This window comes from Zonotrichia albicollis, chromosome 12 (genome assembly GCF_047830755.1).
Source record: "Zonotrichia albicollis isolate bZonAlb1 chromosome 12, bZonAlb1.hap1, whole genome shotgun sequence".
NCBI lineage: Eukaryota > Metazoa > Chordata > Aves > Passeriformes > Passerellidae > Zonotrichia > Zonotrichia albicollis.
In genome coordinates this window covers 6,053,347-6,080,132 of record NC_133830.1, presented here as the reverse complement: position 1 = coordinate 6,080,132, position 26,786 = coordinate 6,053,347, and the positions used below count along the sequence as shown (strand labels likewise).

The following is a 26,786-nucleotide window of genomic DNA, read 5'->3' as shown; positions in this document are numbered from 1 at the left end:
TATTGGAATAAAGAGAGAAACACTCAGCTCATATGTACGGTTAGACATTTCCCTGGTAATGCTTTTGATCCCAAAATGGCATTTGTCAGGATGGAGACATTCCTCAGGAATGTGACATTTCTGCAGGACTCAGCGCCAGCTCTGATGGTGCCTGCTCAGATCCCTGCCCTGCCAGGCTGCCCTGACCCCAGCACAGCTCCTCAGGCTCCAGGCTCAGCCAGTCCAGCCCTTCTGCCCATATCCTTCTTTTCTTTGCCCCTCTTACAAACTCCAGACAATGCACACTGCAGGGATAAAAACTAGCACACTCATGTAAAAGAGGCAGCTTATGAAGGCTACCAACACCCAGGGTTGATCTTCCTACTGCAAACAAAAATTAACCAAAGTACCAGTCCAGTGCTGAAGATACAAAAATAGTACCTCCAGAATGGAGTTTCACAAATTCTGGTTTGGTAGAAATGTAAATACAGACTTTTTCTGGCAAGACGAGATGCTGCAGGCATCTTGCACTAAAAACAATTAGGTAGACCTGACCATGGTTTATTCCCATTTTTACCAGTAACTTCTATCTCTTCAGACTCACATGGTTTAACCAATTTGCAATTCTGCCAGAAATCTGCATGCTCAAGCATGTCACTACCATTAAAACCAACAGCCACTTTATTTTTTATTATTTTGATAAGCCTTCTGATGATCCAGCTAAAGACTACAAGAGAGGCAATAGAAAACAATAAGAATCAGAGTTAATTGTCTAATTATCAATTCTTCCTCCTTAAGTTTTTATTCTTTAATTTTGGAGAGCTCTTCTTGTTGGTTTGCACACAAACATTTTTCATCCTCATTTAATCAAATGTATTTGGATGGAGATCCTTAACACTGACTCTGAAATGGAAAGCTCTCATCAGCTTAACCTTGAATTAATTTTTATGCTTCTCTCATTTTTGGGAGTGCACAGTCACAGCTCTGGAAGTTCTGCAAAGCTGAGAGAGGTTTTAAGCAACACAGGTACACTGAAGTCTCCTATACTCCCTCTGCTACTGGAGGGGAAAAACAAGTTGTGGAGGTCTAAACTGATCCAGCAAAAGATGCAAGGGAGCACAGGATGGGCTTTGCATTTCTGCTGAGTGAATGTCACTGTGGTTTCTGCTTTTATGCTACTCTGGGACTGCAGAAAGCTCTGCCTCCAGTCTTTAAATCATCAGGATTTTTTTCTGCTGGCTTAAAAAGGACTTTTGGTCAGAACCTTCAAGCTTGGCAAGAAAAGGTGTCAGACAAGCAGCATGCAAAAAGAATAGCTATTTATCAAAGTAGCATTCCAGAATAATGCACTGTTCCTGCTTGAACACAGTCCCACTGCCCCACTTTTAGAGTCTGAACCAGGGCAGATGAACAAAGGAGCAGCTTTGAAAGGCAGGTTGTTTTTTAAATAAAGAATTTTAAATAAAGAATAGAGCATCATGCACAAAGGCATCCAGGAGCTACAGATAAACAGCTCACAGAGGGGACTCAGAATCCAAAGTCTCTCCAGACAGGAGCTGCACTACTGTCCCCAGCTTTGGGCTACTCACACTCCTCTGCCAATAAGCCCCATGGGGAAACCCTCAGATTCCTGGAGATAAATTCTGCTGCTGTTTCTGAGTGAGGCTGGCCAGGCAAACTCACCACCTCTGACAGTGTTTTTTCACACTTCTATCCTTGTTGTTCTAAAATTGCTTTCCTAAATATTAATTCATTGGTCTAATTTTACATTTCTTTGAGTTTGGTCTTCCTTTTAAGTGACGGTCTGTTTGATAGTACAGCTTTTAAAAGAAATTTAAGGAGTGTGACCCTTGCATGATTTGATTCTCTCCTAGTCCTGCGTTTGCACCTCTGCTCAGAGCCAGAAATTCCAAACAAGGTGCATCCACTGCAGAAACACCATGTACACATCACCCTGACAGCACAGAAACGGCAGATGCATCTACACAGGCTGACAATTGATTTACTCATCATTTGCAACCCTTTGCAAAGGAACTAGACTTCCTAGCAATCAATGAGAAAATAACCTTGTTAGCAAAAAAGCCAATGTTCTTTTAAATTAATCAGTTCTTTTTCATCCAAACAGTACAGATAATGAGAGAGATGATGACATTTTACATGACCTATAAAAAGCAGAGTTTCTATTTTAGGCTCTCCTTCGCAAGGGTGCCAGGATGATTATGTTTTGTTTACTGGACAAAATAATCTCTTATTTGTTAAGGCTTGAATGCAATTTTATACAGCACAAAATTTTATCTTCTATTGTCTTAATTATCATCTGGAGGGTTGAAGCATGAAAATGATGGCAGAGGAAAAGATTAATATTAATGTGTTCTAGCTGCAATTTAAAGAGAAAGGACTTGGAGCTTGCTTTTGCTCATGAGCTTAACATGCTGCATCAGACTAATGAATTATATCCCATTTAGCTGCTATTGTTTCTCCAAGTAGCATGAAGAAAACAGCCACCAACCTTTTGTAGACATTCCCAGTGTTCAAATACACAACCTTTTCCTCTAATTTCCTTTTCCATCACTTGGTTAAAAGTGTGAAAATGGTTCCTGCTTAGCATGGTGTGCAAGACTACACTACTGTTTTTCAAGTTCTTTGTATGACGCCTCTGTCACCTACAGCATGTTCTCATGCCAGTGTGAAAGCACAGGCAGCAGGAGCCTTTTCTCTCATTTCCCTCATTTGCACCCTAATAGCCAGAGAATTCAGGGTCGGGGGGAAAGGTGCATTTACCCCAGGAGGAGATGGCAAAACCAGAGACAGACTTGGATGATGAGCAGTGACCCCAGTGGGTTTTCTACCTTTCTAGCTAGAAATCAAAGGGGAGCTTAGTGTGTGCTGATTTTAAATTAAAACAAACGAGATGCATAGTCTGACCACTTCCAAAAGTACCAGTAGGGATTGGAAAATACAGCACTTAGATGCAATGAGACATGGTTTAATTCTTTTGCAGTTGCATCCTGCTGTTTCAGCCCTGACCTCTCCAGGTCTGAAAAAGAAAGGGAGGAACTCAAAGGTTTAGTTTCACTTTTTTTTGGACAAGAAGAAGTGGATTGAACTTTTTTTCAGGACTGCATACACACTGTTAGAAATTTAAAAAAAAGAAGCAAGAAAAGTATCAATTAAAAAGAAGACTGGTTTCTACATTTGAGCTAATATGACAGTCAAGATATACTGGTAAAAAAAATATATCTGTATTTTAGGGAGAAAAATTTAAGTAATCTGAAAACACAGAAACAAAGAGTTTAAATGGTTTATCAATACAATTCATTTCAACTTAAGTTTTAATGCAAAATGAAATGTGTCACTATGGCATCTTGCACCACTGAGAAAGTGAAGGAAATGTCTCAGGTCTGACTCAGCCCATGGGCTCCAGGACCAGCTGCAAACACAGCAACAATGATACCAAAGATCTTTTTCCCCCTCTGCTGTTTTATCCTATGACTATTTTAACACCAAGGTTGGCTACATCTAAACATCTATGTTATAGTTTTTCCCCCGTGGAGTTATTTTTGTTTGTTTGTTTGTAATACTTAGCAAAATCCCAAAATGCACAATTCTGCTTTAGCAGTTCCAAGTTCAAATCAGGTGGATTATCTTCATGCCCACCTACACTGTGCTCAGAATATGGAAACATTGATCATCCACTGTGTAGAATTACACAGATTAGAAAAGTAAGAAGTGGGGTTTAAAGGTATTAAAAGTTTGAGAAAACTGCTCCAATAAAGCTCAGGAGAGTGTGAATTAGGTGCTAATCACCACCACCACTCCACTCGAACCCAACAGAGGGAAGTGGATGGATCTGAGGCTCCCCACAGCTCCAGTTTGTGGGTCTGGGAAGGCAGAGGTTGCTGGGGGTTTGCATCAGTCTGCCCCAGGTGTGGTGACCCCATGGCTTCACCCAGGGCAGCAGAGCCCTGAGCCTTTCCTTCCAAGGCCAGCAATTCTGGGAAACTCCACCCTGTCCTTCTGCCCATCCCACCCGAGCTTCAAACACTCCAGTCACCATCACCTGTGCAAGAGCTCATACACAAAGGTCCCCCTACTGTAGCCGTGATTTATCCTTTCCTTAGGATTTTTTCTCCTGAGAAGCTGAGAGTCCTCAGGAACAAAATGTAAACAATGGTTATCTGCTGCTGTGGAATGCAACAGGTGCATCTGTGATTGGCTCATGTGGTTGTTTCTAATTAATGGCCAATCACAGTTGCTTTTGTTCTCCTCCTCCTTTCTTTTTCTATTCTTAGCCAGTCTTCTGATGAAATCCTTCCTTCTATTCTTTTAGTATAGTTTTAATATAATACACATCATAAAATAATACATCAAGCCTTCTGAAACATGGAGTCAGATCCTCATCTCTTCCCTCATCCTAAGACCCCTGTGAACACTGTCACACTCCTACTACAGTTCCAAACTATTTAAAGACCCAATACCATATGCAGAAACACAAATATCCTCTGCTTATTGGATAACATAGAGCACCCAAACCTGAGCATCTACAATTAATGATCAACACCTGTACACACATAATATTTCCTATACAGACACTCTTTAACCAATGAATAAGGCCACTCAAAAAAATCTAAAAATAAATTAAGAAAGAAAGAAAAAAAAAAGGAAAAAGAAAAAGAAAAAGAAAAAAGAGAATGGAATTAACAGCCAAACAAAATACAGCTAAGAATGCAGCTAAGCTGAGGTACACCAAGAGCAGAACATATCTGATAATAGATCAAATCACACTGTCTAGCAGATTAGTGCCTAGTGAACAGAAGGGCTGAAGAGCACAGACACTCCAGAGTGCCAGCTATAAAGCAGAGTCTAATGAAATGATAAGCTATTTATGCAAAGCATTCATGGCTATGACAATTCATTTGTACAGAGTGAAAATAGAGTAGAAATTTGTCAAAATGCAAATACAACAGCGACCTATTGATACAAGGTCAAAAAGTGAAGGGGAGAAGCAAGTCCAGGACACCAGGGCTACAATTACTGCAGTGTTCAACATTTCTCTCTTTACATTAAGATTTTTCCATCTAAAGGTAGATCTAAGCAACTCATTAACATGAAAAAAAAAAACGAATAAGACATTACTGAAAAGGAAGCCAGAAATACACATCTTATAATTTGAATTAAGATCTTCTGCTGGAGAATGTCTTTATCTTTCCAGGCAAAATAGCAAAGCAATTTTGTAGAATTTAATTGAGAAATAAGGCACACAAAAGGGCTGCTGATATGCATACCTCAGTAGGAGATACAGAATAGAAATAAGTCCTCTGAACAATACTGAGTACTGCACATCAAACAATGTTACCAAGTGCCACTGCTTGCCTATGAAATTTCATATTTAAAACCATATTTAAGGAAAGTCACATTGCTTCCCCAACAAAAAAGAAGGTACTTACTATTGCTATGATACACTAGACATAAATATATCCAAGCCAAACCAAAAGGAAGCACTTGTATTTTTATTTGAAATTCAGTGATCTGGTTAAGACATTGTTATTTTGACCGCCAGGTTTAATTTTGAAAGGATTTGAGCAGCTTTACTGTCCAGCAGCCATGAATAATTCTGCGCTTGAGCACTTTTTATAGAAGTACATGAAGCAAAGCACCACTGCAAGCTGCAGTACACCTGTCCCTCACCAGCTTTATCACAGGGGCAAGTGAATGCAAGCTAAACAAACTGCACACTTCTCAACCCAGCTGACTTTTTGCTCTATCTGCACACACATATAATTTTTTTCTCAAACGTTTCAGTTTTCGTAAGCAGCACAACAATTTTTTGTTGTCCTTTTTGGAGAGAAAACAAATGGATTGGGGATTCTTCCTGTGTCCAACACCATACATGCAATAGAAGCTTTTGAACACTTATGCAGCCCTTCACCAGCCTGTTTCAGTAAGAATTCACTTTTTCCTTCAGCCAGATTGCTTTTAGAAATTTGTTTTCAATACTGCAAGCATTACAGCCCATACAACAGAAAGAATTGCAATTATCAGCTGATAAAAAGAACTGACCTGTGAGTGTTAAATTCACACATGCAAACATACACCAAATGATTAACTCCTTTATTTGGGATCATGCTTTGGTCCCTTGCTAAAGAGCACAACTACAGGTGCTCAAGAAGAAGAAACCTGACAGGTTTCAGTTCAGTTCTTCCATCAGCTATTCCAGGAATTTATTACTGTCATAGGAGTTGTCTGCATAAGCCAGAGCAGAGTCAGAGCACCAGTGTAAGCTGCCTGCATTAAAGCCAGCAGCCTGCTGTGGTTGTCAGCCCCACGAAATCATGTGTCTCTGGATGGTGTCTTCCACAACTTTTTCCTCATAATTCCTCACAATGGATTTTCTCCTCTTTTGCATTTTACAGCTTAAAACTCTATAAAGCTTGCCAGCTCCACCTTGGCTTTTCCTTGCTGGCAAATCATTAGAAATGACTGAAATAGTTCTGTGCAAATAAACTCAACCTTCAGCTCACATCAAAAGCCATTTTGAGGACTGTGTGCCCTGAAAATGAAAATTGTACCCAGTGCTTCCCTCTTCTAAGTCCTTCACCTAACCAAAGCTGCAGGCTTGATATTAAGCAAATTCCTGATTTCACAATGGAGTTTCAATTAAATATGACAGGAAACTTTTTTTTTTTGCAATTTGACTTCAAATATTCTACATGTCAGTGTTAAGGGAGAACTGAAAATGGAAAAGATTTAAAAAGCATGGCCTGTCATCACTGCCATAATTTCATTGAGAAAATATACAGAAATATAAAACTGAATGGATGTGGTTTTAGGAAGACAAGGTACTTTTTATTCAGTTTAAGCAGAGTGGCAAGAAAACTGATGGATAAACTCTTTAACTACACTGAGTTTTGTCAGGGGTCCACACCCTGCTGCTTTTCAGAAAGCTCCTGACTGCCAAGTGAGTGATTGCTATTCTTATGTATCTCCTTTCACTGCTATCGTCCAAATGCCCATTTCTCCTTGCTAATACATAATATAACGGTGTACAACTCAGAAAAAAGTCATTTGTACTGTGCAAGTACCCAGTGACAACAGAAGTAAATGACAGGAGGTGTGAGAGAGATACAAGCACATGATGATGAGGACAATCTTTAAAGCATCCCTTCTTTTCTCCCTGTTTTTTTTTTTTTTTGTCTAAAAAAGACAAGACATTTTTCAAATGCCCCTAATTATGCTACCCTACTTGTAAATTATTGTGCCACTCTTTTCTTTACCCAGCCCTCCTGCCTGATCAGATGAGAAGTTCCATGAACTATCAGCTGTCTTCCAACTTCATTCCTGCAGTACCAAGCACCCTGAGCCTCAGAGGATGCCAGCAGAAGTATCCACAATACAAATATACAGATTATTCATGCTGTACATACACAGTTACACCATTTTCTACTTCAGGATAGAAACTTATTTTGGGCATAGATTTGTATCTGTTCTAACTTCTCCAAAACACATCTTGGGAAGTAACAGGGATCTTGGAAAACCCAAATAATCCCAGCTATGCATTCTCATGTGATTGTGCACAAGCAGTTTAATGGTTCCATTAGAGGCCAGTACCAGGCCCCCAAAACCCTGTTTGCTGTACAGAACCTAAAATAATCACAAAGAGCAAATGTCAAGAGTTACTGTTATTACCATATGTAAAGTGCAGAACATTTTTTCCCAGAAATTATTTCCCATCAGTTTTGCTATGAAGAGAGCACGATTCAAGGATTACAGCTTTTGTGCTAAATAGCATGTCTAAAATTAAAGGCAATTTAAAGTAGAACTACCTATTAAAACAATAAAGAGAAAGCAAAATAGTCTGCTGTAGAAAATAAACATAAACCAGCAGACCATGTAAACTGTCTGAGGCAGAATTCATTCCAGTCTTAACATTGGAGTAGCTGGTTAAAATGGCTGAAAAGCTCCAATCTTCTACACTGTAACTTACTCAAGAGCTGAGAGCATCTTGAGTTCCTTATTAGCTGCAGTAAAAATACCCCTAATGAAAGGACACAGAAAATGACTAACACAAGTCTGAAACATTTTTCCAGATTGCAGGATTTGAGTCACATCTGTTACTTCAACAATCAAAAAAAACCCCAAACTTATAACATCACTGTGTTAAACACCCATTTTTGTAATATATATGGTGTGTACAACTGAACACATACAGTGGTTACAGCCTGTTAGGCAGTCATATCTGCAATACACACTGTGGGCATTAATGAAATGTATTCCCATATGCAGGGCAGGGGAGCACTCCTTGTTTTACACATGAAAAATTCAGATTCAGAAGGACATGTGTGATGCAAGCAGAGGGGAGGAGGAGAAACCAGCCCACTGGATTGCCTGACCCAAGTGCTCTTACATTCTGGGTCACTGCAGAGAGCACCAGGGCCAGCAGTGGTCACAGAGAACACTCAGAGATGGCACAGAGCAGTTCTTAAACAGTTTGCGAACACATTCCTTCGTTCAGATTCCATCCTCCCAGCGTGGTTTTATCACACAGCACTATAATGATTTATTATGCTATAAATCATTTCAAGACCAAAGACAAGAACTGTGCATTGAAACGTGCAGGGCAACCAAGAAAAATCTAGAAATCTGTCAACAAATGAAGCTCATTTGGAAGAAATTTAATACAAAGAGCAGCTATGAAACCAGTCAGTGTAGAGCAGCAGGGAATTGGTGCTACAGCACAAACATCAAAGTGTTAATTTGGGATTTCCCATGTGTGTACCGTGTCCTGGGGGGCATCAGGCACAGGATCACCAGCTGGGCCAGGGAGGGGATTGACCTGTCACATCAAGTCCTGGGGGCAGTTTTGGGTAGCACAATATAAAAAAGTCATTCAGCTATCAGAGAACACCCAAAGGAGGGCCATGAGGAGAGTGGAGGGTCTGGAGGGGCTGTGTGAGGAGCAGCTGAGGGCACTGGGTTTGCTCAGCTTGGAGAGACTGAGGGGTCACCTCATTGTGATGTTCAACACCCTCAAGAGGGACAGCAGAGGATCTCCTTACTCTTGTGACCACTGACAGCACTCAAGGAGATGGCATGAAGCTGAGTAAGAGAAGTTCAGATTGGGGATCAGGAAAAGGTTTTTCACCCAGAAGGTGTTTGGGCACTGGAAGATGGTCTCCAGGGAAGTGGTCACAGCACCAAGCCTGTGTGAGTTTAAGAAGAGTTTGGATAGCACATGGTTTGATTCTTGGCAAGTCCTGTATCTGGCCAGAAACTGGACTCAATGATCCTGATGGTTCCCTTCCAACTCAAAATATTCTATAATTATGACAATTGAAAGCTATTGCAAAGTCAGTATTTCTGCCCTTTTATCTTCCTTAGCACACAGAGGAGAAGTTCTAGGCGGTTCAGCCGCCTGCTTTGCTCACCCAAAAACTTTAAACAGTTATCAAGAAGGCATATTTAATAACCAGGCATTGCTCTACTACTGCTAACCCAGCCGATTGTGTAACCCCATGTTATCTGAGCACAAGCTAGCAGAAATGATGGCATTTGGAAAGAAAAGCCATCCATCCCTTCTCCTTTGCTAGAACAAATTCGGGCAGTTCTCAAAGTAACAACACGCCGAGACAGATTCAAACTCTTTGAAGATATTGATTCACAGTTCAACCACCTCAAGGACTTTTTTACTTGTAACAACCTTCAATAAAACGTGCACCAATTTTTTCCTGTAACACAAACTGTCAGTTTCTGGAGGGCAAATGCTCAGTTTCCCACATTTCTTCCACTTTATTGTAGGCAAGGGGATTTGTCCTACTGAAGCACTGCTGAGAATTGATTTGGTTGTCATTCCAATTCATTACCAGTTGTAAGAGAAGAACCACTGTTTTTCCAAAACCTTTTTTACCTTCTCCAAAAGGCAAAATATATATATTTATTTTCTGGGTAAGCAGGTTAAAATTACAGCATAAAGGTTTTTGTCAGTGGCATCCATTCACAATAGCAAAAGCACTACAGTTTCAATCTAGGCTGCCATTGCACATCACTGCTGTTCTATTTAATATTCTTTTCAAAGCACTCCTAAGTACATTTGATCTCTTTGATAGCTTCTTGGCAATACTTTTTCATTAGAATCATTATTATCTAAAAATCTTTTAATTTTCATTTTAATACACATAAACTCACTGTGAAGCCAGCTTAAATACTGCTAAAGCCACTTGGAATAGAGAACTCAAATCTACTAATGCTACAAATTCTACCTGCTGAATGCAACATTTTGTACTGCAGGATGGGTGAAATAAAGATGCTGATGAGTACATTGGTATTCTTAGTCAGTAATGGAAAGTTACTTTTCCCCTTCCCTAGTAAAGATTTCACCTTAAACAAGTCATCAGGGATCTTCAGTCTGCATTTCATAATTAGGTTTTTCAGATGTTCATTTCACAAAAGAATCACAGGCTGTGAATAAATAGAATAATCTTTCAGGTTGAATTTATTGGCAGTATTTTGCTCAGCAGTGACTTTTCTGGATCTCAGATCCAAAATTTTCATCACAATCTTATCACGTGATGAAAATCTGTAAAAGAAACCAATCACAGTATACCCTAGAAAATACAATGACCTTAATGTGGCATATGCATTATCCAGAAGATCTGCTTCTGAAAGGTTTACTCTTCTGCACACTGAAATAAGGCAAAAAAATGAGTTCCTGGGAAACCAAGATTAGAGTGACATGCAAGTCCTTGGACTAACTACAATATGATTTGTTTTAAATTGTTTCCACTTAGCTTCCCCCCCAAGGTTTTGCTATGAGACACACACTTTCTGATATTTGGTACCGATTGTCAATTCAAATTAAATTAAGCCCTAACAGCAAAGACTGTAAGACCCTGGCTAGGAAGACTAAGAAAAAAACTATTACTTGATATACTTGCAAAATAAATAATATTCTGCTGCTTTGGAGGAGCCTGGGACAGGAAGAGCAGAGCTGTCATCTGCTAGAACAGAGATAAATTAGCATGGCTGTGTCAGAGAGCCCAATGTAGGACATTGTATTATGTGCAGTCTCAGGATGTCTTAATAGCTTCTTGCTCTCCTAGAAGCTTAAAGCTCAGCCCAAATTCCACACACATAATTCTTCATCCTACATAATGAGGTGATTGTTGCATCGTTGACAAACGCAAAATAAAAAATTCAGGCTTCAGCTATGAAATATGCTAACCAAGAATCAAAAATTATTAAACCCAAGCAACGTGAGAGAACTGATTTACTTTGCATTCATGAAATGTTAAGTCATTTACATAGCAAGTGCAGAAACATCTCTAACAACCACGCTAACGACTTGCCTTAAAACATTTCCAAACCTCTCTGTGCTCTCTCTGCCCAGAGGCTCCCAAGTGAAAGGAATCAAGGCTGGAGTCAAGTGCTGGTCGAGTGAAAGAGGTGAAGTGCATGAAGGAGAAAATAAGACCAGACATCACACAACACTTAGTTGTAGCTTAACTGACAGAGCATTGTTGTTGCCCAGCGATCTATGGGTAATATCTGTTTACTAAACAAACTCAAGACTCACAGAAATATCCCTTTGTCAATGTAATGATTTTCACTGTTGTGAAGAACTAAAGGCCTTATGTTAGAGGATACTCATATCTGATTCTGCTGCTGGTAGATTTCAAAGTTAGAAAAAAGAAAATAACACTAATATTATACAAAGCGTGACACAAAAACTTCCAGCAAAAGCAGCTTTGTCATTCAGGGACACCCTCTGCAACAAAGTAAACCTATTTATAAGCTGCCTGAAAAGCACCCAAAAGTTGATTTAGCAGTTGTACCTGTGACTGCAGCTGTGCCCAAACTCAGAGTACAGCAGTGCCCAGGGATGCTCCTGTGCCCTGGGCCATGAGTTCCCATCTATTGAGCTGTCAGAAGCGTCCCTGGCACATTTTTGGCCTGTGCCAACTATCATTTTCTCATGCACTCGCAGGCACAGTTTGAGAGCTGGCACAGTTTCCAGTCCTATGGGAATGTTTTGCAGGTTAAGAGACTTTTAATGGTATGGATGTGGGTCATTCTGTACCAGCTGGCCTCAGCTCCCAGAACCTTCACAGACACAGTTAAAAGCTCAGAGATAACCTCCAATATAATAGTAATTGCCAACTAAACCTTATTGTGGGGGTTTCCATCTTCCTGCCCACAACAGTTCTTGAGACACTTCACAACACTATAAGTTAGTAAGTTTCTTAAAATAAATTCAGAGTGTGTTTAGTGACCACCATTTCCAGTATTTATCTCTTGGAATGTCCTAGAAATTCAAGCTAAATAAACAAAAGCTTCGATCATTCCAAGTACTCTGATAAATAGCTGCTGAAAACTTCAATGCTGATTTGGAGAGCTTACAGAAGCAAAGGCATTTATATTCTGAAGCTACATTTGTAAATTGTTCAAGCATCATACCATGACAACAATCTTATAGGATAAAATAATCTTCAATAACAGGGAGAGTAAGTCTATATTCATGCTCCTTGCCTCTAACAAGCATCAAAGCTGACTGTCCCTGGGACTCAATAGCAGTCTCTAAGCACTGGATTTAGAGCTGTAATGCTGCAAACCCTCACATATGTGAGCAACTTGGCACAGACAAGCTGCCTCACACCACTGCTTCTTATTCTCCTCCTGCACCCAGTCCTTCATGGTATGGCCATAAAGTGTACCCTACATCTTAATAAAGCTTATTACAGTCAGTAGCACTGCCTGCAGAAACAATTTTTGCAGGACCACAGCACATCTGGCCCCATTAACCTGAGTAAAACTACTTTAAGATGGAAAGAATCTCCAAATCTTGCATTCTCCATATGGACTGCACTACAGCTCAGGGTATAATGAAGGAATATCTCTGAGCATGCAGCAAACTCCTCCAGGATGGTAAAAGCCATCAGGTTTTGCTTCAGAGGGCTAAGAGGAGTGATGGGACATGCAATAACTGCCTTGGTGGCTTTGGAAGAACTCAAATCCCCACAAACATCCTGTCCCTTGTCTATGTTGCTGCACAGCCTGCCTTGCCCTCTGCACCTCCTTCCACATCACAGCCCAAACAAAACTGGGCTCAACTTTACCTGGAACAGGACCTAAATTTCTCCTTCTCAGCTGAATTTCTGCACCTGGAGACGAAGCTGCTGCAGAGCTTTCAGTGGTACTGTTGTTGCTGCAGAGCAGAAACATCTCCTTATAACAGAGGCAGCTACAGAAAAATCAAATGGCTTTTTTGCAGCCTACCCGTGAAAAGAATTGAACCACAGCAACAAAGAAAGGAACTTATTACCATGGTTATTGCTGCTATTTCTAGACAACGTGAATGGGCTTTTTAGGCTTTCATGAGAGAATTTACAGACTCTGGGGCAAGCACACTGTTAGTAATTGCAGTTGCATTCTGCCACTTGAGTATTTTTGGCAATTGAACTGTCAGAAACCATTTGATAGAAAAATGTCTCTGCATCATTAGTGCCAGCAAGGAGGATATCATGTGCCAAAGTATGAAGTGAAAAGTACTTCTGCTTTTACAAGTGAATCTTCTTCAGCTCACCGATTTCGAACTTCCACCCCCTTCCTGGCCCAAAATTCAGGTCTGAATTTTGAGGTTGTCACATGTGCTTCCAGTGCCTTCATAGGGCTTTTTGGTTTTACACAGCAAAATGTGAGTCTTCTTTATCCAAATCCAATTGCCCACCTCTCACCAAAAAAAAGTGCAATACCTTTATGCCACAGCCTTTCTCACCAGATCACTCTGTTCTCTCCTGTTTAGATCTCATCTTTCTCCAACAAAAAATTATAGCTTTTTCAGAGCTTTGGTTTCAGCAAAGCCAATAGGAGCTGCAGGAACATATTTGAAAATTGGATTACTGGAAAAAAAGAGGCTCTGGAAACAGACTGGAAAATTCTGAGCTGCAAAATTAGAAACTAAGTGAAATCAGATGAATTTTATAGTCTCCCAAGCTTCAGATCTCAGTGTCTGTCCTTTTTCTTATGATCCTTATTAAAACCAATCACTATTTCTTTTTTAACCTAAGACACAGCAACTCCAACTGTCTGAAGTTTCCTCAGCTTCAACATTCAAGATGTTTCTCAGCATTGAGGTACCAGCTCTTTTCAATTTAGAAGCTTCTAATTGCATTGGAACCATGAGCACATTTGTCAAGATTTATGAATCAACAGATCCCCACTCTGAGTAATGGTTCCAATCACAAAGAAACTGCCCATCTTCATTTGAAGTACTGTTTGCTCAGTCCTTTCACCTCATCTTCCTTTAGCTTCTCATCTGCTGCAGAGTTTCTCAAGTAACAATTTTCTTTTAATGAGTGTGTGCACTCAGCAGTGAATTGCAGGAGTTGTAATCAACCAGAAAAACATCCACTTCCATGTTTACTCCTGTAAACAGGTTGCAGATGGGGAAAGTAGGTGTTTCAGTGGGTTGCTTCTGCTACCCACAATTCCTATTTTGTCTAGTGAAAATCAATAAAATTAAATGAATTATGCATTAAATAAAATAAATAAAATATTTGAATAAGACAGACACAACAATGGCTGATTTTGCATCTGTATTCCCTTGGAATTTAGAAAAGCAAATGATATTAATGGAAAATTATAAGATATGCAAGACTTGAATGCTTTCAAGAATGGAGATTTTGGCACTGGTGATTACACCTGCCACTGAACTGCACATTACAATATCCATCCATTTTCTGCTGACGTTGATTGAACACAAGGACTTCTGGCAGTAACTTTCTAAGCCAAAGAACTTTAGCAGTTCATTTAAGTTTATTTTAAACCTGAAAAATTTCAAACTGTCTTTATTGATCACTGAGGTTAATATACAGCTCTTCCAAAGGAAAGATGATGTCTTGCTGCCACTGGGATGAACTCCTCTACTGTTTTGCCTTATGCCATGGTTGGACACTGGCCCGAGGCCAGGCATCCATGAAAGCCTCTCACTCACCCTCCCCTGCCACAGCTGGGCAGAAGAGAGGAAAAAAAAATAACAAAGAGTTGAGATAAGGACTAGGAGAAAGCACTCCAAGGGCAAAACAAGCTCAACTTAAAGGCACAGGTAAATTTATAACTAACAGAGTCAGAGGAGGATAAATGAGAAGTAAAATAAGCCCTTACAGAATCTTTTCATCTAGCCCTCCTTCCCACCAAAGCACAGGGGGACAGGGCATGGGGGTTTGGTCAGTTCATCACTGAGGTTTTGTTTTGCTGCTCCAGGAGAGGAGTCCTTCCCCTGTGAGGCCGTGGGGTCCCTCCCATGGGGGGCAGTTCCCTGTGAACTTCTCCAGTGTGGCTCCACTCTCCCCAGCAGCAGCCCCACAGCACCTGCAGCAATGTGAATTCCCCCAGGGGCACACAGCCCTCCCCAAATGCTGCAGTGTGGGTCACCCTTCCACGGGGTGCAGTCCTGCAAGGACAGGCTGCTCCTGGCCTTCCCCTCCCAATGGATCCCAGCCTCCTCCAGGCATCCAACCCTTGCTTCCCTCACATGTTCTCTTCTCTGACTGGAACAAAAACTGTGTCCCACTTTGTTTTGATTTTCTTCTCCAATCTCTTATCACAGAGGTGTTACCAGCCTCTGTCACTGGCCCAGTTTTGGCCAGCAGCATGTCCATCCTCAGAACCATCAGGCTCTGCTGGGCATGGTGGAAGCTTCCAGCAGCTTCTCACAGAAGCCACCTCTATGCCCCACCATACCAGTCCATGCCAAACCAACACACCTTACCAGAGGATAATTTTTGCAAGAGAAACTGGATAAACGAACCAGGACGTCTAGATTCAATAGTCAGTTCTGCCTCAGACTTCTCATGTAGAGTTAATCTCCTTCAGCTTTAGTAAAATGGAGATAATTCTGTTTCCTGCAGATCCTGCCTGTCTGAGCTGAGGCAGATTTACCCACTCCCACTGCACTTCTGCCCAAAGTGAAGGTCTGTTTGCTTGGGAGCTGCCCCACCAGCTCCTGCAGATGCTTTCAACATAGAAACAACTTCACCTGCAAACTCCAAGACCAAGAATGCTGATTTTGCCTGGCTGACATTGAGGTGTTGATTGTGTGGCTGAAAGGGAGGGTGGCACCTCAAAAAAATCTAAAGCAGCCCCAGAAACTTAAATTATATTAAATAGATAAATAAACTACAAAGATGGTTAAACAGTTAAGGGTTTATACCAAAACATGCAATACGGAGACAGAATTTACATGTACATGGATGCAATTAAGTTTGGGTTCTGGAAATCTAAAAAGGCAAAATTCAAATGCACAGTGCTAACTGCAAACTGTACCAAGATTATATTTTAAGCAGCAGTGGATTGAATCAAAATACATAATTCACAGTTTCTTCCTAATCCATTTCAAAGTGAAATATTAATCAACAGAAGTATTTCACTCCACCATTTATTTCTGTTTCTCAGGAAAAAAAAGGAAAAAAAGCTTTATCCCTATCTCCTTGACTGCTTTACAGAGCTGTAGGGCTCAGCAGTGCTCATTGCCAGCTTACAGACTTTGCTTAGGCCTGTGCTAAGCACCTTCAAAACCAGACTGTAAATCACCCCGAGTCTAAATCTGGAAGGGAAATGAATTTGCCTATAAAAGCAAATTCTGCATTTCACACCTTAAACTCTAAAGTTAGGATGTTGCACTGGAGCTTTTCAAACTGAAATTTGTTACATTTTTGCTAATGACATTTAATCTTTTCCCAACTTGAATTTATTAACTAAAAGGCCAAAAAAATGCAAAGTAGTTCAGGTTAAATTTTAGGATTCATCCTCATCCTTAAAAAACTCTTAATTCATTTGCAAACAGAGTCCAATGTCATCCCTAGGATTTTTAGTTAATTACCTTGGAAAATGTACAGCCAAAGATTGCTGGACATTCAGAGGGCAATATTTGACCTAAAATTTGGTTTGTCATGCTAGGAAGCTGCCAGTGAAATTCTCTTCTCTGAGGACTGTTGTTTGTACCCGAGCTATTTCTAAACATTTTTAAAACAGTCCTAACTCTTTTAGAACTTTGCAGAAATTCCCACTAAACCAAATGACAATTAAGCCTCATTAAAGTCCCAGCTCTCCTTCATTGTATGCTCATAAGAAAATGCAGAGCAACCATCAGGTTGTTTCATATAGTCCTGAGAGAAGACAAGAATGCATATATTTTCAGTTACTTTATTATGAGTTTTATTAGGATATATGATGCTATTAAGGGTTCTGATACACACCATGATGGGTGAGACAGAATTGCTGCTGTTCTCTGCTTGTGGGTTGCATATAGGGCTAATGTGCAACCCTAGGCATGCTTAAAAGATAAACAGCCATTTTTAATGCACTGCCATCAGGTTTTCACTGAGTATTTTCCTCAGACTCTGAAAACAAATGATGCCTTGGGAGCCTTGTGATCAATGGGAATGGCAGTTCTGTGGCTATTTCAGCCACGTGGGCTCTGTGCTTGGAAGGAAAGACATCACTAACTACAGGGAAAAAGCTGATTAAGTGCCCTCTCCCAAACGAGCATGCCATTGTTTATCTTGATAAACAGCCTCTCCATGAGGGAAAAACAAGCCAGCTGCACTTGCAGTGCTCAGCCCCTGCCAGGCTGGGCTCAGCACTCTGCTGGCACCTCTGGACCCTCTCCTGGCTGCCCTCTCTGCTCCTCCCACTCAAGGAAGCCAAGACTTGGCACAGCCCTGACACAGAGCTTGGTGTGATTAGAGAGGGTACAAACTGCCCAAACTGCACTGTACATTTGCAGTTCAAACACAAGACAGAGCCCAACATCTGATGGAGAACGCACACAGCTTATGTGAAAATGTAATTTCTGCCTCTCAGCCCTGACTTTCTGGCCAGACACCTGCAAACACTTCTCTAAGGTACTGCAGCTGCCACCAGTGGGGCTGGCTAACATTTCTGGTAGCACTGGTGGGACAGAAAAATCATGGGCAATGGTCCAAAAACCTTCTGCCAGCACTGCCCTCCCTTTCCCAACCCTGGTGCAAGGCACCATCAAGCTCAGGTTAAGTGGAGCAGACCAGCAGTGCTGCCCAAGGTTCACAGCAGCTCTTCTGCTCCACACTCAGAAATGCTGCTAAAACAGAAGAGACCCCACTTAGATGGCTCAAGAGATATGATACAGAACTGCCTTGCTCTTTTCAGGCCTTTGTTTTGCCTCTTTGTGCACCCCCATTCCACCCTGTACCAGCCAGGCTGAGGTGCAGACTCCAAGGTGTCCATCCCTATACAGAAGAATATTCAGGGGATATCCTATATATATACATTTATATATTCATATATATTTATATATATATAGATTTATATATAGATTTATATATATAGAGAGATAGATATATACATACATACACAGACATTTATATATATACTGTATATATCTTCTGTATATCTTATATAATATCTTATGTCATTTCCAGCCATCAGTGGGGTTGTCCTACACCCTGTGTTCTGCTCAGGAATGGAGGCCAAAACAACAGAAAACTGTGAGGAATCCTTATTTCATGACATTTTCCTCTTCCTCCAAGTAATTTATCTTGTCAGACTCAGGGCCAATTACTAACAAAATCTTTGACATAACAAATGTGCCATAGACTCTGTCACTGCTTCAAGTAGAGCTAAAAGTGGGAAGGCAGCATGCAAGCAGAGGGCATTGGGCAGGAAAAGCAGCCCTTGCTCTCAGCTCTGTGCTATCAGGAACACCAACCACTCACTCTGCAAAAATCACATTACAACAGCGACTTTCCAGACAATACACTAAAAGTAACTCAAGCTAATAAAGGAACTAACTCTTTTAATGACTAATTAACTCCTCAGCTAAGCAGTTCAGCAAAGAGATCTGACTTGGTGCATGTGAAACTACCAGGAAAAAAAAAAACAGTAAGTCCAATATATATCAGTATTTCAAGTATAAATGGTGATGTTATGCCTTTAAGTCACAGAATAAGGTGTGGAAAAACAACTCTTAACAGAAGTAACTGGATTTAACTTCCCACCCTGTGCACCTCAAGTGACAGTAAATGAAATTACCAAAAGCTGCCTCCCCTGACAGCTACAACAGCTGAGCCACTGTCACAAATGTAAGACCAGCACTGAGTCAGCAAGGTGACACCCACCATTAAATGCTGAACTTCTGCTGGAGGAGAAAGCAAGGAAAAGGCTGCTTTTCCAAACTGAGATAGCCTCACACCCCACAGAAGGAGCATGGGGTGTTACAGAGAAATCACATACTTATGGAAAATTATTTGTACAACAAGTTAAGTTTTTCTCTGATTGCATTCAGAATGAGCCAAGATGGCAGGACACAGCTTCACACAACAGTTGAGCTAAACTTGCATTTTAGGTCCAGGCCCTGCTTTCCATCCCTCCTTTTTGTGTCAAAAATCAGCACTAAGTCAAAGTTTTTAGTCCATATTCCATGCAGTCCCACAGAATGGCACAAAACCAGCTCACTGCTACTGAGCTCCTCTGCTGGGAGGGATTTATGTTCCCACTCAAAAACTTTTAGATATCCATAAATCAAGAGAAGCTAGAAGGAAAAAATCCTTGAATTAGACCAATACTCCAGTGTTTGTTAATTTAACTTCCAGTTTCTCAGCCAGTAGCCTAATTCAGAGACTGCCATCAAAAACACTATTACATTTATCTGTGTCTTGCTTCAGATTTTCTTAATGTACTTAACTACAATCTCTAACACACAGAGTGTGGTTGGATAAATCCTGTAATCTAATCAATCAGCTAATTCCAGTGCAAGCCAAAAGGGGGGTGAGGGAAAGCAAATCCTAAAACTTTTCATTACATATTTCTCTCAGAAATAAATCACCACCTAATGGATTGCTAAACTCATGCACAAGTAAATTACCAGCAGATAATTAAGAATTAATAGCCTTCTGTGATCAGAGGTTGCTATTCACAATGAGCTGACAGAGATTATGAAAAAAGGCTTTTTCTATAAAATAAATTGAAATACAAATGTTTCTACACCACACTGCATGTGAAAAACTAATAAAGAATATCAGAAATTAAATCAAATTTACTCATTCTCTCTGGGAATTTTAAGTAAACTAAAGCCTTATTTTCATATTTGTTTGAGCTGCCACGTTACAACCTTGTTGTTGTTCCCTTCAATGAACCCTGAATGAATCTCTAAAGCCAAAGAATGGCTTCAGTGGCTCCTCATGGTAAACCTGTTATCTTGGATATATCCAAGATGAGTATGTACATGCAAAAAAGTGCGAGGCTTGCCCAGACACACCATGCAAAATCCTGTCTGATAGGTTTAAAGTTTAACACAGAGATGCACACAGAACACAGAGCATAGCTGGTACCACATCAGGGAGATTATGACGGAGCTTAGAGTTTCATGTTTAAAGTTAGTGGTGTCAGGGAATCTCTCCAGGCCAGGATCACACCCCAGACAGCAACACTGGGTAAGGCCTCTGCTGCCCAGGCAGCTGTTCGGCATCAGCAGATCCTGGCAGCTCTGCCAACACCTCCAGGAACTGCTTTTGCTCACACAGGGGGAAGTCTGTTCAGCAAGGGATTGCAGCTCAAGAAGTTACAGCTTCTTGAAAAATCAAAATAATCAGCTCAGCTTAAGCAGCAGTTCCTTTGCTGCAGTCTGGCACTGCCCCACACAGCCAGTCACAGGGGCACACCTGGGAACAGCAGCTCCCCAAGAAACACCAGGTTCATCCTCTGTGGAATGTACACAGCTTCAGGTGGACATCTCCACCAGCCTAAAGTGGCCTGGACAGCACAGCTGCCCTCAGTCCCTTCCCTGCACCTTCCTGTGGGCCCTCACTGCCTTGGCCCTTGCAGCTGGGTGGGGATGCCAGGGCAGTGGTGCAGGAGACAACAGCACTAAACCAAGGAGATCAATTCTCTTAAGTCAGCTCAGGAGACCAAACCCATTTTCTCTGTGGCCAAATGAGAGGCAGGACTGCTGCTTTTAAAGTCACATTCAAACACTGCAGCACAGTCATGTTTTTGGGTGCCAACATTCTGATCTAGAACAGCCTTGAATACACATTCAGACCTTGTAGTATTATACTGAGATACAATACAGAGCAATGCTCTCAGAAACAGCTCATTCTGCTCTCCATAAGGCTGCAAGTTTGAGAAAACATTAAGGAACATCTACAGAAAACAAAGCACAGCTCTTTAATTTTGGTTTACTCTGCTACAGCTGCACCCTTGTGACCTTTCAGACCAAGATCAGGCAACAAGAAGTTAAATATAAGAGCTTTAAGAAATAGGAATTTCTTTTTCCCCTCCCGATTTTGCTGGAAGACCATCAATATTGGATGAACTCCTTTAGATGTGCTGTGCCCAGAGCCACTGAATACCAAATGCTAGAGTAGCTATGCTTCAAAGAGAATATTCTGTCATAAGCTGAGTTTTAGGAAGGCCAGTTCCCGATCAGACTGCTGCCAAGAATCTTACAAAAAAAACTCTCATCCATGAAGGCTCTGCTTCATTATTTTGTGACAAATAGGGCTACTCCACTAGCCAGTATTAATAAGGAAAAAGTACAGGATAGCATTAAACACCACAGGACAGTAGCCATCAGATTAAAAAATAATAATTTGGTGTTGTCAACAATAAGGGACATTTTTATCCACAATTCCTCTCAGAATTTGCATGCATGTGGCTGTGGACAATCCAATCTTAGAAACAAAAAATAATTATTACTCACTTTAGTTCTGTGTGGGCATCCACTGGACCATAAGGTTGAGGAGAAGTAGGAGACTGCACAGACAACAATGCTGCCTCAATTCAGTAATTAGATCCAGAACCAGAATTAGAAAGGAAATTCTTATTAGGAGACCATTACAAAGCTTCCTAGTCTACAAGGCTGGGGAGGGGGGAGAAGCAGAATGATTTCAAAATGTTCCCCTTTTCCTTGTAATCTGTGATTTTGAGTTCCTATCTTATCAAGCAAGCTTATGTGTGCATCAATGCACTGTTGCTCTGGCAAATCAGCCTTAAAGGAAACTGTCTCCAAACAAAGAGCATCAAAGAGAAAATACAGCCCAGTCTCAGCCAGCACAAAGCACGTTCAGTCTGCCCACCAAGATGTTCAGGGCACTGAGAGATTTACTTCCCTGGATGCTTTTGTTCACCTCTACCTGACAGAGATTACTTTATTGATCCACTCTAAGAACATGGTCTTTAAACCACTATTTAAACCACAGAAATGAAGATTTCCTTTGTCTCTGCAATTTATCTCCATCCGAGGGAGCAGCTGAGTTACTGCAGCCACCACACTGACTGCCCAGGCAGCACCCTGTGGTGTTGTCAGCCCTCCTCTGCACCAACAGCCAGACATCATCGCTACATGAAAACTCTGAGCTTGTTTTCTAAAAGCTTTACTTGGCCCAAACAGCTTCACTATTCCTCCTGTAAGTTCCTGCTTTGCTCTTGCCCAGTTGGATGCATAATCAATTGTTTGCACCCTCCCTCCCATCCATCTCCCACTGCAACACAACAGAACTGTCAAATAAGATTTATTGCCATCCAATTGTAGGAGCAATTCTAATCAATGCTTACTATGAAAATTTTTAAAGTGAAATTCTACTTTTCTTTTAACAGGGTGGTCCAACGAACAGCATGCAAGAGCAGATCATTACTGCCCAAGCCTGGGGGCATCCCCAAAAAGTGACTGTTTCTACACCCTTAAATACCTGAAATAATGACACTGTCCTGGACATGCTCAGATTTACTGATTTTTTTTTTATTTATTTCCCTTTTTCTTTATAGTATATCACTGATGCCCATGATGAACCAAACACAAGGCATGCAGAACGAAACAGAGGAATAATTCTTCTTCCTCACCTCCTTTCATGCCTCCAAATCTCTACACAGATGCCAGCAAAGATTTCTGTGCTGCAGGTGGTTGTTGGGAAGTTTTTGTGCAAATGGAAACTTAACACATCTGCACAAAAAGTTTATGACAACGCATGAACTAGCATTTTTAGAGGTGTTACAAGCTTGATTCAGTTGCTTTAGCTGGCCTTGCTGGTATGGAACTGAATGACCTAGAAGACAGCTGTTAATTAATTGCCTATGAGATATCCTGTATGAGACATCATCTAACTTGGATGTAAATAATAAAGCATGCCAGCTTCCTAATGTGCCAGAAATCTAAACTCCAGGTTTTTTCTAGCACTATTTTTAAGGATCTACCAGTAGATAAACATACCCTTGAGTAGTCTTTTGAATAAGGACGAAAAACTAGCAATAACTACACTAACAGAAAACTAATGCAACACTTCCACAAAGTTTTCCTCAGAACCTCTCTCATGCTGGGATTGCCCAGAGCCTTAAACTCACAATCCCCTCTGTGGGACCACACACATCTCACTGGTGAATGGAACACCACACCCCACAAGGGTGCAGCCAAATGCTCAGCTGAGGAAATGTGGAGATTTCAGGGATGAAACCACAGCATCAGTGAACACCAATCTTGAGACCTTTAGAAAAATCTGTTGGTGAATTTATCTCTTTGAATTTTCCAGAGTCTCAAGCAAACGATCAGCTGTCTTTCCCAGCTATGCCAGAATGTTTCCCACAAGGTCCCCATGTGAGATAACCAGTAAGGGTAAAACACTTCCATGTTCTGGAGTCCCTTGTAAGCTGTTTCTCTGAATTCATCTCCAGAACAAAAAGTCAATATGCAGTTGGTTTTCTGCCCACTGCACCCCTCATCACTCGTTTGATATTTACTTTATTTTTAATTAAAAAGATGTATAGTCCCTTCGAGGGCACTAAAACAGAGCAACTGTTCAGAAAAATCAATACAGGCAGGGTTGTGGCTCCCCATAGGAAGTTTAATTCTTGACAGCAGATCTGCAGCAAAACAGACAAGAGTATAAAGCAATCCCCAGAGTTTCAGCATGGCCATTCCAAGCACCCCAGAAAAACTGGGCTGCACCATTTCCAGCAGCCTCTGCTCCAGCCCTGCAAGCTCTGACATTGAAAAGCCCACACTGAGCAATGGGAGAAAATTGGGTGGTCATTATATACTATCAAAAGAGACTAAAACACCACTGCAAGAAGCTGGAAATGCAGAGGGCAGGGTTGATTATAAACCTGCTGGCCAGAACCTCCAGCTGGATATGGAGAGAGTAAGGGAAGAGACAAACAAAACACTGAGAGCTGGCACTTTCCAGTGCTTTTATGTGGCAATGAAAATTTGGCTGCTTCAGGGATACAGGAACAAAGCATTGCTACAGCATCCACCCTCACTCCTCCAAAATCAAGACATGTTTTGCATTGTAGAACAAATTTTAAAATTTTAAAAGTAACCGGATCACTAGTCATTGGATGCCCCAATATTTATCTTCTAGAACTCATATATGTAGTTATCCAGCATAATTTTGATGAGTTCCTGAGATTAACACAGATAAAAATATATCCAGAAAGTATAACACACTTGTAAATGAGTTAAAATCTGACTCTATCAGCAATTTGTTCTCGTGAGTGTAAGATGTTAGAAAACCCTGATTTTTGTCTATATACACACATTAAAAGGAGTAACACTGCATTTATTTTCGTGTTTTCCTCATTCACCTATACATTGATAAAAGCAAGTCTGACATAACTTCTAGGATAACACTGAATTTTAAATTCAGACACTTGGCATTGGCTCAAGAAATGAGTGAGGCCTGGAGAAAAACATTTCATTTGAAACCAAATGTCTCCCTTCTGGAATCAAAGTGATTCTAGCTGTATTAATAACACAGTGGCCTATACAAGTTTTCTCCCACATGTCTCTTGTGTCTGAGCATGTCTTCAGACACCTGGATACCAATTAAAGTTGTCTTTATTTTAATAATAACTGAAAGGTTGGAAGGGGTGCTCTGATTTCATGTGCCTGCCCCGGATGGAGGTAAGTTATTTATGCCTTGAAAAATGACCAGTTAACAATAAAAAAGAAAAGATGCCACAAATAGAGCAGATGCAGCCTTCCAAACACTGTCTACAGCCAAGCACCAGCCTCTCAGCACTAAAGATGAGTCTCTGAGATATTGAATCTACCCCAAAGCACAAAAGTATGCACAACAGGGCTGCATCATAATAGGCATTCTAACTCTACTGAACTATTTTAAATGACATAGCAAAATTAAATTTCATTGCAACTCACTTGATCAATCAAGTGGAAACAGCAATACTTTTAATGTTTGCAAAAGGCATCAGCAGACTGCAAGCAAAATGTCTTAGCATTTGTCTTGCCTCCACAAAGATATATTTTTTTAACTGCAAATATAGGAAGCCTTTATATGAAATATCCAAAATGTTTAGGAATGAGACATGTTTATAACAACTGCTGACCCCAAAAGGAAAGGCCTTCAAGAAATGCTAAGTTTTCTGACAGACTACAGGAATACTAAAGAAACCAAGGTATTTTTTTCTAGATACACAAAATGAAATAAACTGCCTCACTGAGAAATGTTCCCAGGAACACAGTAATGAGATGTAGCAGCAGATCCTGCTGCAGCCTTAATTACATGGGTCACAAGTGAGAAAGGATGACTGCCAGCACACAGCAAGTGCAGTGGCCTTGGAATCATAGAATCATAAAATCCTAAAATCCTTTAGGTTGGAAAAGGCCTTTTTAGGCCCCATCATTAACTCAGTACTGCCATGTTCACCACTAAACCATGCCCCTTAAATGCCACATCCATTTTTTTTAAACACTTTCAGAATTCTATTTTACCCTTTCCACTGGCAGCCTGTTCCAATGCTTGACCACCATTTGCAGTGAAGACATTTTTCCTACAATCCAAACTAAATATTTCCCTGTGAAACTTGAGGCAGTTTCCTCTTGTTTTATTGCCTGCTGTTTGGAGAGGAGATGGAGTCCCACCTTGCCACCCCCAGCCCATCCTCTTCACAAGACATAAGTCATTAGTGAGAGGTGAGAGCACTGGCTGGATAATTGCATTGAATTTAAGTATTCAAGAGAGTTAAGTTGTGGGTTTGCTCTGCTAATTCTGTAATTCTGCACCCTGCATAGTGAGCATGGAGCTCTCTCTGATGGGATCCACCATCAGCCTGCCAAGGCAGGGTAGGGTCAGGAAAACCACCAGGACATCATTCCCCTGACACCACTGGCTTCATGAGAGAGAAATTAAGGCTCAAGGAACTAAGTCACACTTGCACACCACATCCATATGCTTTATATATTAATGCATGATGAAAGTCATAAAAATAAGGTATAATTAAACCAGGGGAGAGTCCAGTAAAAGTTTTTAAGGCAAAATGAACTTGCACTGTTTCTTGCCAAACCAAACTCTTGAGGTTCATCTATTTTTTTCCCCCCTTCCAGCTGCCCTTCCTTTCACCTTGCCTTTTATGAGGCCCCATTTAGAAAGGTGATCCCTGAACTCACAGACTGGGTGTTTCACAAAGCCCAGAGACAGAGAGGTTCACTCTGGTACAGGCCATCAATTCTGGAGAGAGACCTCTGTGTCTGGATTCAAAAGGGAAGTTGCTGAGCATCTTTCCAAAAACAACACACTTTAAAATGTGTGCTTAATGTGTGGATTAAAGGGAGCTGGCCTGAGCTGCCAGCTCAAGGGGAAAATAAGAGCTCTGACTTAGCAGTTTAGAGCACATTAATGTTAAAGCCACGAGGAAATCTTGCGCTTGCATTCGTAGCCAGGACGTAAGCAAAGGCAAGGTTTCTGCTTTTTCACTTGTGGTTAGCAGGCCTGGGGGACTAAAAAAGCCAACTCAGATGTTGCTTTACACAGCTGGTCCCCAGTGCT

The 26,786-nt window shown here is 40.9% G+C and overlaps 1 protein-coding gene across 33 annotated transcripts in view; it reads right to left on the bottom strand.

The window, feature by feature from the left end:
• Positions 1–26,786, bottom strand: part of MAGI1 (membrane associated guanylate kinase, WW and PDZ domain containing 1) — a 327,842-nt gene that overhangs the window by 178,942 nt on the left and 122,114 nt on the right. Inside the window, exon 1 of one of the 33 annotated variants that reach the window (XM_074550427.1) lies at positions 13,089–13,228. The exons of the other annotated variants lie outside the window; for them this stretch is intronic. Coding sequence (XP_074406528.1) covers positions 13,089–13,194 — 106 coding nt within the window. The 5' untranslated portion in view covers positions 13,195–13,228. Of the gene's footprint in view, positions 1–13,088; positions 13,229–26,786 lie in introns of those variants that run through there. 33 annotated transcript variants of the gene reach the window in all.